Here is a 12,530-nt window from a genome sequence, read left to right as displayed (position 1 = left end):
TCTGTCAGATGTACATGGAACAGAACTGTAATTACTGTCATTAGTCACACATGTGTTTACCCTGCTAATCATTTTGAAATGGCTGCTGTGAATAAGGTCTATTGCTTATCTTCATACATCATCATGCATCAACTCATCTCCACAGTATATAGCCATAAACATATATGCAGGAAAAACACATAATGGTCCATAAAGCACAGAGCATTACAGGACATGACTGAATGGTAAATCCATTTGGAGCAGATTTTCTGGTGAAGCCTTGAGCTCCACACATTTTCTCAGCCACATCTCACATTTATACACACCTGGGATTAACTTTCTTCCCTACTGGATCTAAACTAACATCCACCTGTGTGTAGCTCAGTGTGTGTCTCCCTATACACTGTCTCGTTCACAGGGATCCTCAGATCAATTCTTTTAGCATGTTAAGTATTTATTATTGTACTCTTTATCTTGTTTTTAGCTTTTTATCTGTTTTTCTCTGTGTTCTTATTTTCCCATTTCATTTGCTCTAATGTATTTTATCTCTTTTTTTCTTTCTTTAATTTCTAAATGCAATGCACTTTGTGAACCCTGTTTTGGAAAGGTGCTATGCAAATAAAGTATGTTAATATTATTATTGTCTTTAGAGACTGGAAACACTCATGTAACGTGAAGTGTTTGACTTAAAATAATTGTAGATTAAATGCCTTGTTCAAGGACACAATCAGAGGGGCAGAGGCAGAAGCATTGGCACGGCTGTCAGTGTGAGTCGTCTTGAAAGCATATGAACTGGCACTAACAGTCTCTCAGGGATGTATATGTGTGTGCTTGTTTGTATGTGTGTGTGTGTGTGTGTGTGTGTGTGTGTGTGTGCGTGTGTGTGCGTGTGCGTATGACAGAAAGAGACAGAGGACAAGGGAGTTGAGGGAGGGAGCAAGGAAGAAAGAGAGAGCATTGTACGTGACTACAGGAGTGAAAGAGAACGGGGCAATGCAAGTGTGTGTGTGTGTGTGTGTGTGTGAGAGAGAGAGAGAGAGCATTGTAACAGCTGTGTGAGGATGTAAGGGAATGTGGGAGAGTGTGTGAGGGTGTGTGTTGTGTGTGTGTTTGAAAGAGAGAGCGACAGTGAAAGAAACTGTTAGTGAAAGGAGGAATCCTTCCTTTGTCTGCATGAAGCATGAAGTCTCCTGGGAAGCTCTCAAATCCCCTGTGGAATGTGTGTATTTGTGTGTGTGTGTGTGTGTGTGTGTGTGTGTGTGTGTGTGTGTGTGTGTGTGTGTGTGTGTGTGTGTGTGTGTGTGTGTGCGTGTGTGTGTGCGTGCGTGTGTGAGAGAGAGTGTGTTGGGGGTTGGCATGTCACCGCACACTGATACAAGGAATCCAAATATTTGCAGGTGTGTGTGTGAGGTGGGGGTGGTGGTATGATCGTTGCTATGGTGACTGATATTCTGAGGTGTTTTCTGTCAGTTGACAATCGCGTTTGACAATCTAGCTACCTACAACTCTCTGTGTACTTTGCCTTTCTTCCTTCTTCCTTTCTTTCTTTCTCTCTCTCTCTCTCTCTCTCTCTCTCTCTCTCTCTCTCTGTCTCTCTCTTTCTCTCTCTCTCTCTGTACTCTTGTTAAGTTTTTCAGATGCCAGAGTAGAGATCAGATTTCGTCAGCTGCTCTGATTAGTGAATTTATTTGCCAAGCACTCAGCTCGTCTTCCAAATTAGACTCTGTTGGTGTGTGCGGGCATGTTGGCCTGTGTATAAAAATAAAACTAAAGTATCTAAAATAAGAAGCTGAAATACTGAAATGGCCTTTAGCATGCCTGGTGTGTGTGTGTGTGTGTGTGTGTGTGTTTATCTGTGTATTTCTACATATTCGCAGAATAATCATGTCAAGCTTACATCTGAAAATTTGACAAAACACACTTCAGTTTGTAGAGTTTCTTCACAGCTAACTAAAATCCTGTCATTGACAAAATTGAACAATTGGATTGAAACCCAGCCGGTGTTTCTCTCTGTGCAGGATGGTGATGGAGGAGGGGGGGCAGAGCGCCAGAGGGAGGGGGGCTCCGGGTACAGCAGGAGGATCTGAGGCAAGACAGATCTTCATGGAGCTGGGTGAGTGACCTTTGCCACCTCATGTAGCCCCTTACATGACCCCTCCATGGCCACGAATAGGTTGTCCTTCAAGCTTTTCTCACTCTTTTTTTTTTTTACCAAGCCTCAGAATACATTTGCCACTTCTGGAAGGTACTTTCTTCTGTCCGGTTTCTTTATTGACTTGCTCAGTAAAATAATCTGAGTGAGAAGTACATTCTGTGTTCACATATAGTCATGGGGAGGTCGATCATATATTTTCTCCTCAAAACAACAGGAGCTGGAGTCAGGTGTCATCCATAATTAAGCAGACATTCAACATCACGCACCAACAAGCTGTAACAGAAAACACCCTGCACTCTTGTCTTATTAAGATTTATTGAAGGGAGCTGGTGTAAGACTTCCTTGCAATAGAGGGGGAATTATAATGACCTTGAGAAGAAAAATCAATTTAAAATATCCATTCAGAACTTAAAGATGAATGTGAGTGAGCTCCAGTGTGAGAATGTTGGACGGAGATTCACCGACAGTGGGAATATTTAGGCCAGGTAGCCACATCGTAGACAATTTTCTGTCATACTTGTGATAGACAGTAAAGTTTTCTGCATCTGAAGTAAATCAAACAAGTGGCTTTCTTTCATTTGGAGTTCATACTTTTGTTGAAACAATACTTGTATTTGGATTTTGAGCTGATTTTGTTGCACAAGAAACAGGCAGTGGAGATGAAAACTGCAGAACACTAGATTAGCAAAGTGAAAAAATCTGCCAGTGGGAAGTCCTTTTGACTGGGCTCTTGGGGGTCCACATAAAATTGACTAATTTTATCACAGTATATCATTCACTTGAAACTATCAAAAGTGGATGATGTATGAAGATTTATCTCCTGAACATCATCATCATCATTAACATGGGCTGTTACCAGTGTCAGTTTAGTCACGCAGTACAGTGGAATTGCTGTGGCCTTATTAGCCCATTACAGCATCCATGGCTTGTCTCCTTTGCCAGTTATGGTACGTGGAGCTGTGCAGATTTGGTCTGATTATGATCAAAGGCAATGAATGGTGCCTGGCTGATATTTTCAATGCTGAGTTGGCAAACTTGGAAATGAGAAGGGGAACTATGCACTGCAAAAAATCTTGACAAGTCATTTGGACTCATGTTCAGTCTTAAAAATATTTTTTTCTTAAACAAGTGACAAAATCTGCCAGTGGAATGAAACAGTCCCTCTTGTTCCATCCTCTGGGAACAAATATATGCATGGTGAAACAAGGCAGAATAAAACAGATCAGCCCAGTAGTACCAAAAAATGACAAGAAAATTCTGGAAATTAGTTGATTCATATTGGAAACAAGTGGCATTATCTCATCCTACTGGCAGATTTTTGTCACACAGAGAAATAATATTTTAAGATTGAATATGAGACTGACTTGTTAAGATGTAGATTTTTTTGCAGTGTGATGAAAGCAGGCTGAATATTTTAGTTAGGCCTTGAAGCTTTGGTCACTTGGCAAATGAAAGTGAACTCCATGGAAAAGCTACTGTATTAAGACTGTTGCAATGAGGTCAGGCTTTGCTCATTTTAAATGTCAAGTTGAACACAGGATTACCCTTCAAGAGTATGCATCATCTTCAGCAGAGGAAAATGATTTTTTAAAAATGTAATTATATCACAAAGACTGGAACAGCACTCTCAGACAAATGGGTGCACTGTCTGCCCCAGTAGTGGCCATGGTATGTGGTTTATGAGATTCCTGAGTCACAAGATTGTCTGCTTTATTATTGCCTAATGGTCAAGCACAGCCTCAGAGTCTCCTCTTCTTTGTCACAGGGGAGCAGAACTTCGACGCGATACGACTCTCAACATATCGAACAGCCTGCAAGCTGAGATTTGTACAGAAGAGATGCAACTGTGAGTTGTCATTCAGATCCAGATGCCATGCTGGCGGTGACAATTTGAGTTTTGTTATTCTTTATGTATCTGGTCTCAAGGAAAGCATCAAAACAAGATTCTTAAAGTAAATACTAATCCTGCCCAGGGACTACAGATGAGAATTAGCTATGAAACTATTACTTGTTGCAATGTAATGCAATGGCCTATGACAAATAAACTAATGAAACTATGAATGAAACTTAAACTAATGAAAAAATAAAACAACAAACATACACTGGCTGTTGAATAAAGTTGTTTAGGTGTCTATGGTGTGTCGATTTCAGTGTTGGCACCCTAAAAGTTGAATAGGGAAATTTGTCCAACTGAAAAAAAAAATCTTTGTTTGATCTTTAATTTGTTTGCTCTACATATTCAATTCCAACTGGCAAACAACCAAATTACACTGGCCAATTATGCTCCTGTAGACTAGAGGCAACATCAGTAGTAAATCAAGCTATATTTTCATAAACTGAAAACCAAGCATACAATCACTTATACCCCAGGGGGAATCGATTAATACATCTCAATCTTCACAAATAAAAATGCACAAGGCGACCCATAATTCTATACTGTCTTTAGAACAAATGGAACATTATATGCATTTCAGCCGTGTGATAGATCATTGTGTAAATTGCAGTATTGGAGTATTTATTGGAGTATTTACAATTCAAAAAATAAAAATGTCTCCCTCCTCAAGGTGTAGAGATGTAGAGAGAGTTGTAAAGATGATTTTTTGTAGTTGTTTTGTCACCTCTGTGTCTCACTGTTTAATTTTTTTACTGCCTCCTTCTTTCCGTCCTTTTCCTTCTCTCTCTCTCTTCTGCCATCCACATGTCCATTACCCCCTCACACAAATCCAGTGCATTTGATCGATGTTTATCACGTGATCGAGGCCGTGCGGGACGCTGGTCTGAACGCCGTGGAGCTGAATGCGCGCATCTCGGGAACAAGACTGGAGAACCTGGTGTCCTCCCTGTTCAATCAGCTCAGCAAGCGCCTGCCCACCACACACACCATCAACCCACGAGAGAGCACTGTCCTTCTGGTTGACTTCATAAGGGCTGCTATTGACAGGTAGTGGGATGTAGTCCTTTTTCCTTTTTCCCTGTGATGCTATATAAAGGTTTTTTCCTCCTCTCTTCCTCAGGGAGTTCAGGTTCTAGGGTTATCTGCACAACGGCTCTCTAAATAAGAGGCATCCTCTACCTGCAGCACCTGCTGGATTTGTTGTTGGGATTAGTTCAGTAGCCAGTTTAAATCTCAGGGTCATTTAACATCAACCACATAACAAAATGCACCAAAAAAGTGAGAAAAACACTGCCAGAAATACTGGGATATATATTTGTGTATATCTATCTATCTATCTATCTATCTATCTATGTATATGTCATATATAAAGATGAAATATACTACAACAAAATGTGTGTGTGTGTGTGTTTCAGTGAGCCAGACAGCCATCTGACGGTGCTCTCTGTGAAGGCGATGCTAGCCGTATTGTGTGGAGGCAAGCTGGTGGACAAGCTTCGCTGTGAGTACCAAGGCTGAATTAATCATGGTTAACTATGGCAAGAAAAGTATAATTATGCTTTTTGAAAAGTAAATCCATGGTTTCTGAACCATCGTTTAACTATGGTTTAACCACTGTTTTTCTACAGTGTTTCTACTATAAATTACAATACAATCTATACTATACAATCATAGTTACCGTCAAATTCCTTTAAAAAAAACAGTGGTACTATGGTTAGAATAACCCATAGGAAAGCATAGTGATTTTTTTCATAATCAACAGGCCTAGGACTCTCAAAACACTATCATTATCATTAAAACAAAACATTATAATTAATCCACTTTCTCTCAGGCTGACTCATCTACTTTTACTTTCGTTATTGATTTTCTCCATTTCCTAAAATGCCCTTTGACAGTTGTCAGAGATTGAGCAAAAGACTAGATTTTCCACTTGTTTATTTCTTGTGACTTTATTACATTCTGGTCTCTTGCTGCAAATGTTGGAGAATTTGATATCTGCTTCTTCTATGATGGATTTTGCTCTTTGTGAATGTGGAATGTTGATTTAAAATGATGAGCCAAGAAAGAAGCTCTTCAAAGGAGAGACATCAAAACCTGACAGTTACTGGTTATATTTTTGGTAGCTGACTATCCATTTGTAGATAAATTAGTTGTTGTTTTTTTTTTTTTGTAAACATTGTAATTACATGCTCGTCTGTCTGTGTAGATGTTTTTTCTCAGGTATCCGACTCCAGCGGAATACTGGTGCATTCCAAATTTGACAGCTTTCTGAGGGAGGCTCTTAAACTGCCCACCGCCGTGCACGAGGGACCGTCCTTCGGCTACACACACACCTCTGCTCGCTCCTGCTTCCCACAACAGGTTTGCTCACGCACACCTCATTCCCCAGTTGTTTATCTGTGAAACATATTTTTTTTTTTTCATATTTTCCAGTCATTGTTTCTTGTTCTGCCATTTCGATTACTCTGCAAATTTGCTGTAAAGTCATGTACTGTTGACAATATTTTCAGTTAAATACTTAATATGATCCAGTGTTGAAATAGCTATCTTATGTTTGGTGCCGCAATTGCTCAGTTTAAATTCTGTTTTTCTTTCTGCAGTTAAGTGTTGTTGTTGTTTGTTGTTGTTGTTTGTTGTTATGTAGAAGAGGGTGATGCTGAACATGTTCCTGGACATCGTAGCCGACCCTCCTCCTCAGTGTCTCCTCTGGCTGCCTCTTATGCACCGCCTGGCCAACGTAGAGCATGGTGAACACACAGGAACACACACCCATACACGCACACACACACACACACACACACACACACACACATACACATACACATACACCAAAGCCTATAGAGAGAGACTGCTGAGCCCCGGGCACAGACTGCTGTAAGACAGAAAACACACACAGCGAGATGTATGGACAGATGGATTACATTGGCTCTTGTTCCCTCTCTTGTCGCCCTCCCTCTTTCAGTTCATCACCCAGTGTCGTGCTCCTATTGTCGTAGCAACGGTATGACGGGCTTCCGCTATCGCTGCCTCCGATGCCGTGGTTACCAGCTCTGCCAGAACTGCTTCTGGCGTGGCAATGCCAGTGGTTCCCATAGTAACCAGCATCAGATGAAGGAGCACTCATCCTGGGTGAGTCACTGTGTATTTACTCTTTGTTGACACCAGAGGGCACTGTGTGTGTGTGTGTGTGTGTGTGTGTGTGTGTGTGTGTGTGTGTGTGTGTGTATGTGTGTGAGTAATACAAAATATTGAGATTCAAATTCAAAACATCAAGGAACCTTAAGGAAAACTTTTAGTTAAGGGTTTTAATTAAAAATGCACATTAAAAATAATAAACAATAAAATATTTCTCAAAGCCAATGTGCTACAAAGCATGAGAAATACTCAACAGACATAAGAAAAGAAAACTGTTAGATACAGCAGCAAGGGACAAATCGCTAATGGGTAGTAGGCCTCAGATGTCAGCGTTATGCTGACTACAAACCAAACAATACAACACATTTTCTCTGGAGGAAATATCCATGGGTTTTTACATCATCATCCCTGTCACAGTCTATAATTTCAACTGGCGTTGAAAATGTGGACATCTTTATCTGCATGTTTATCTCTCAAATGGGACTTGAGCTACTGAATTCTGCTGCATTTAAGTCTAAATTATTTTGTCAAAACTGGGATGCACATTATATATTTAGCTGTGACTGATTTATCAGATAAATTTATGACTAGAATCCTTCTAGCTTTCCGCCAAGCCATAAAAGATACCTGGTTAGCTCAAGACCATGTACAATTTGATCTGTTATCTTTCTTCAAATTTGACAACAAAAGTATTAACAGTATTAAAAGTATTAAAAGCACTTAAGTATTACTATGTGTGGCTAACCACTTAGCTGTTAGCAGTTTGTTTTAGTAAAACTTCACAAATGGTGTTCATGTTCACATCTGACTTGATACCCTGGCAGAAAAACTGTTTGCTCACAGAGAATTCAATGTACAATATAACATTTTGTGAATAATGTGAAATGGTGTGAACTTGTAATAGGATTTATACAACTGCGATCCTTAATTCATGAGCTTTACTTGTGCTGCTGTTTAAGAGAGGTATGTTTGTCTGGAGCAAATCAAGCAAAATTTTAAACAGTGACAACAGCCAAAGGGTAGTTTACAGTTTCATGTTGAGTTATGTTGTGTCGTGTTATGTTGGGATTTGCATTGGATCCACACAGTTTAGCAGGACAGCAGTTATCATTTTAGGCTATAAAGTGTGAAGTCAAGCCCGACATTTGTGTGTGTGTGTGTGTGTGTGTGTGTGTGTCTGTGTGCAGAAGTCGCCGGCAGTGAAGCTAGGCCGAGCTCTGAGCAGGACCCTGGGTTGTGTGCCGCTTAGAGAGCCCCCTCACCCTCTCTACCCAGAGGAGCCTGTGAGGACCCTCAACCTGGCTAACATAGTGTAAGGCCCTCCAATTCTCTCACACACTTTCAACAAATCCAAAATAAAATGCTATTAACTGTAATCAATAATGGTATTTCTAACTCAGTTATTTCGATTAGCACATTTTATGTGCTCACACTTCATTGCTGCACCTTGCTCAACATTATGAAGATCCAGCAGTTTTATGTAGAAAGCAAAAATCTGACAAAGTCTTCATTACAAAATAATGGACACAAGAATCGTTAAGGAGTGATGCTATTCAGGAACACTGCAAAAGGCATTGGAGTTTGTAACTTTGTTGTGTTTTGGGCATTTGTTTTTAGCCATTGAAGCTTGTATTGGCAGTCTGTCCCCGAAAACATGAATGCTGTGTAATGCATTAGTAAGGGCATCGATCTCATCAGCCAGCTGCTTGTGAAGCTTCTGTGTACTGTAATAGTTGCAATGGGAATGTCAGTACCTGATAGTGGAAGAGTTTAATTCTCATAACAGAGGTACAGAAGGGTGACACATTAAAAGAAAAAACAACATTAAGTGTCTTAATAAGGTGTTGGGGCACCATGAGCAGCCTGAACAGCTTCAGCACTCCTTAGCATAGATTCTATAAGTCTCTGAATTCTACTGGAGGGATGGAGATGTTTCTTTGAAACAATACTGTATGTAGAGAGGGGTATTAAAGTATGGCTGCAGAACATAAACCCCTCATTACAAAGACAAATTTGAGAGTTCAGTGGTGCAAAATCCAAGGGCACTGGTATACAGAGATGAGGGAAAAGGGAATCTCACTTCCAAAGATGAAGGCATACACCAAGAGGTATACAGGCCTGAATGCTGGACCCCAGCATTCAGGCCAGGGAGCAAGGGTTCCCTGGCTCTGTAATGATGTGGTGGGCAGTCTTCTGAGAACTGATTAGTCCATTGTCTCTGCTTGAAAGTGAGGCAATCAGTGAAATCACTTGGTGGAGTTTTTGGTTGGAATGAAAACCTGCAGCCTCTTGGCCTCCATGGTGCATGGTTCAGCACCCCTGCCTTAGAGGGAAGGCTCACTGTAAATCAATACATAGGCTAGTTATTCTGAGTGATCACCTTCATCCTATGATGAAACAAGGATTGGGCAATAAAACTATAATAATGTTCAATAAAATATTGTTGAATTTAAAACACAGACCATGTGGCAACAATAGCGAAACGTCTGGTTGCACGTCCGGACATGAGTTAGGAGACACACACTGCACACAGGAACTGTACACTGTGTTGTTTTAGTGGCTGAAAGAGATTAGCATAAAGCTAGTTTTTAGCATTATGGATTGGTCAGGTTTCACACAGCAGCAAAAAGTAGTCTTTAAATCTGACATAATAATTATTTTATGTACATTGAAATAATTATTGGGACTGAAATAATGCATTTCAAACATTTTTGGCCATATTGCCCAGCCTTATCCTGATGGAACTGGTCTCTTGCAGGATGACAATCCCCTCACTGAATGGTTTGATGAGGATGAAAATTATGTAAATTATAGCATATATTATGACCTTCACACTCACCAAATCTCAACCTACCTGAACAGCTTTGGGAGATTTTGGGCCATTAGACAGCACTCTCCACTACCATCATCAAAACAGCAAATGTAGGAATATCTTTTGGAAGAACGGTGCTCCATCCCTCCAGCAGAGTCCGGAGCTGTTCTGGCAGCTCGTTGGGACGCAAAACCTTACTAAGACAGTTTATGTCTGTTTGTCACTTCATTTCTCATCCTTCTGTGTAACTATTCTTAACCCCTGACAGTACTAGTCACACAGTGAAATATTTCACATCAGAGTGGTAAACACTTGACACCGTTTTTATCAGTTATCACAAATAGATTCACAGTGAATGGTTGGTTAACACGGGATAAAACATCCCAGCTCTGTAGCCAACCATTGAGGTGGCTCCGCCTTTTGTGGTCGGAGCCACAGTGTTTGATTTTCCAAACAACGGCAGACTGGGTCAGTGCAAACCCCCAAGCGCTAGGCTCACACACTCAGCTCCCACCATCACACAGGACCTGAACTTAGCACAGATGTAAGTATGTGTAATGCTCGATCAACTTATTCATCTTCATGACGCTGACTTTTTTTTTTTTTTTTGATTTCTCGCTTTTCTGTTACTCTCTGCATTCACTCTCTCTCTCTCTTTATCTCCCTCTCTCTTGCTCTCTCTTTCTGGTGATCTTTGCCCTGTCTGTGTTTGCTCAGACCAGTAGAATTCACTGTTGCATGAATGCACTCAAAAGCACGTGAGAGAGAAAGGGAGAGTGAAACAGAAACGGAGAGAGAGAGGGGGAGAGAGAAAGAGAGAGAGCAAGTGTGTGTGTGTGTGTGCATGTGTTTTGTGACAGACAAGCCTTGTGGGTTTTAATGATTTAGTTTTTTTGTATCATTAGTAGTTGTTTGCTCACTTCATCACATTTGCTGTAAGCTTTAGCTTTCACTTTAGGTTTTAGCACTCTATAAATTCTTTCCTTGCTCCTTTAGGCCTTGTAGCCTTTTGACGTCTTAGTTAGAGAGTCCAGATGGAAATAAGTGAAAACCTGGCTAACCGTTGCACATTTATTTTAAAATGCTGATCAGTGTACACTGTTAAAAAACAAATAAACAAATAAAAACATAATAATAATGAGAATTTGATGTGTGTGTGTGTGTGTGTGTGTGTGTGTGTGTGTGTGTGTGTGTGTGTGTGTGTGTGTGTGTGTGTGTGTGTGTGCGCAGCCCCCCTCGTCCCATTGGGAACACCAGTGAGGCCATGTTGGTGTCCCCAGCAGCCTCAGGCTCCCCCAGGAGGTAAGGACCTGCCTGAAGAATGGAAAAAACCCAGTTTAATGTTTTTTTTTCTTCCTCATATGTCTGATTAAAAGTAAACAGTAAACAGCATATCATTAACAATTTGAGACAGCATGGGCTTTTTCTTAATTCACTTGGTTAAGTCTTTTGTCTCTCTTTGACCAACATGGTCCATAAGGATTTTGCCCCAGTTGCAATTTCCTATCCCTGATTTGGTTAGATGAGTATTGACAACTGTGGGGAAATTAGTTTGCTGCAGCAGCAAACACTAAACGGATACAGAAAAAAAGAATATTCGCAAAATGAGTGGAGAAAACAGGGGCATATTAAACATATGCAAATGAAATTTGACACAGAATGTATTAAGGATGTATTAAAATGAGTTATATAAATAAGAAATAAATAAGAAATATATGCATTTTCAGAATGTGCAGTAACAGTATACACTGTTATTGTTATAACAATAACAGTAGAACATATTGAGACAAGGAAAATGAATGAAAATTATGAAATCCGCTCATTAGACTAACACATGGAAATAGGAAAAAAAGATAATATATTCAGTACATATACAAGATTGCAAAATTGTATTCACATCAAAGAAAAAAAATAACAATTATTCATCTTTATTAAGAATACATGGCTGTCAGTGTGAAACAAAAGCTGCTTGTATGATGTCTGCAAAGCTGACAAGATAAAGCGAAACAAACATGACAATCAGCAGCATGTGACCATCTGTTTTGTGTCTGTTTTCTATCGTTCAGCTTGGCAGCGGCTCAGCGCATGAACGAGGAACACGCTCTCATAGCTGCCTACGTCAATCGCCTCCAGAGCAGCCCACGGTGAGCGAGGAGGATGGAGGGACTGGAGGGAAAAAAGGAGACCAGATCTGATCTTGTAGTTTTTACCATCATAATGGAGAGCAAAGATCTCAGAGAGAAAGTACAAAAAACACCAGAAATGTATCATCTCTTGGAGGACAATCATGTTTAGATCCATCTTTTACCCCTAAACTGTTTTTTAACCATTCATACACAATATTTTATTTTTTGTTGAGCAACATTTTCTTCCTCTGCTCTCAGCATTTTCTACTGCTTCAGGCAGTGTACTTGCTTGTTTTCTGCTCAGTTGTGTGTGTGTGTGTGTGTGTGTGTGTGTGTGTGTGTGTGTGTGTGTGTGTGTGTGTGTGTGTGTGTGTGTGTGTGTGTGTGTGTATGTTTGAGTGTGTGTGAATATGTGACAACTCAATAAAA

At 40.2% G+C, this 12,530-nt stretch overlaps 1 protein-coding gene across 2 annotated transcripts in view; it reads left to right on the top strand.

The window, feature by feature from the left end:
- The window catches only part of dtnba (dystrobrevin, beta a), a 35,914-nt gene that overhangs the window by 10,472 nt on the left and 12,912 nt on the right, over nt 1-12,530 (top strand). For both annotated transcript variants that reach the window (XM_030047222.1, XM_030047221.1), the window contains exons 3-12: nt 1,998-2,092; nt 3,900-3,980; nt 4,862-5,075; nt 5,444-5,529; nt 6,235-6,389; nt 6,673-6,775; nt 6,991-7,157; nt 8,351-8,475; nt 11,206-11,277; nt 12,042-12,119. In XM_030047222.1, the coding sequence (XP_029903082.1) occupies nt 1,999-2,092; nt 3,900-3,980; nt 4,862-5,075; nt 5,444-5,529; nt 6,235-6,389; nt 6,673-6,775; nt 6,991-7,157; nt 8,351-8,475; nt 11,206-11,277; nt 12,042-12,119 (1,175 nt within the window). In that variant the 5' untranslated portion in view covers nt 1,998. The remainder of the gene's footprint in view (nt 1-1,997; nt 2,093-3,899; nt 3,981-4,861; nt 5,076-5,443; nt 5,530-6,234; nt 6,390-6,672; nt 6,776-6,990; nt 7,158-8,350; nt 8,476-11,205; nt 11,278-12,041; nt 12,120-12,530) is intronic.

This window comes from Myripristis murdjan, chromosome 24 (genome assembly GCF_902150065.1).
Source record: "Myripristis murdjan chromosome 24, fMyrMur1.1, whole genome shotgun sequence".
NCBI lineage: Eukaryota > Metazoa > Chordata > Actinopteri > Holocentriformes > Holocentridae > Myripristis > Myripristis murdjan.
This window is presented reverse-complemented; position numbering and strand designations above follow the sequence as displayed.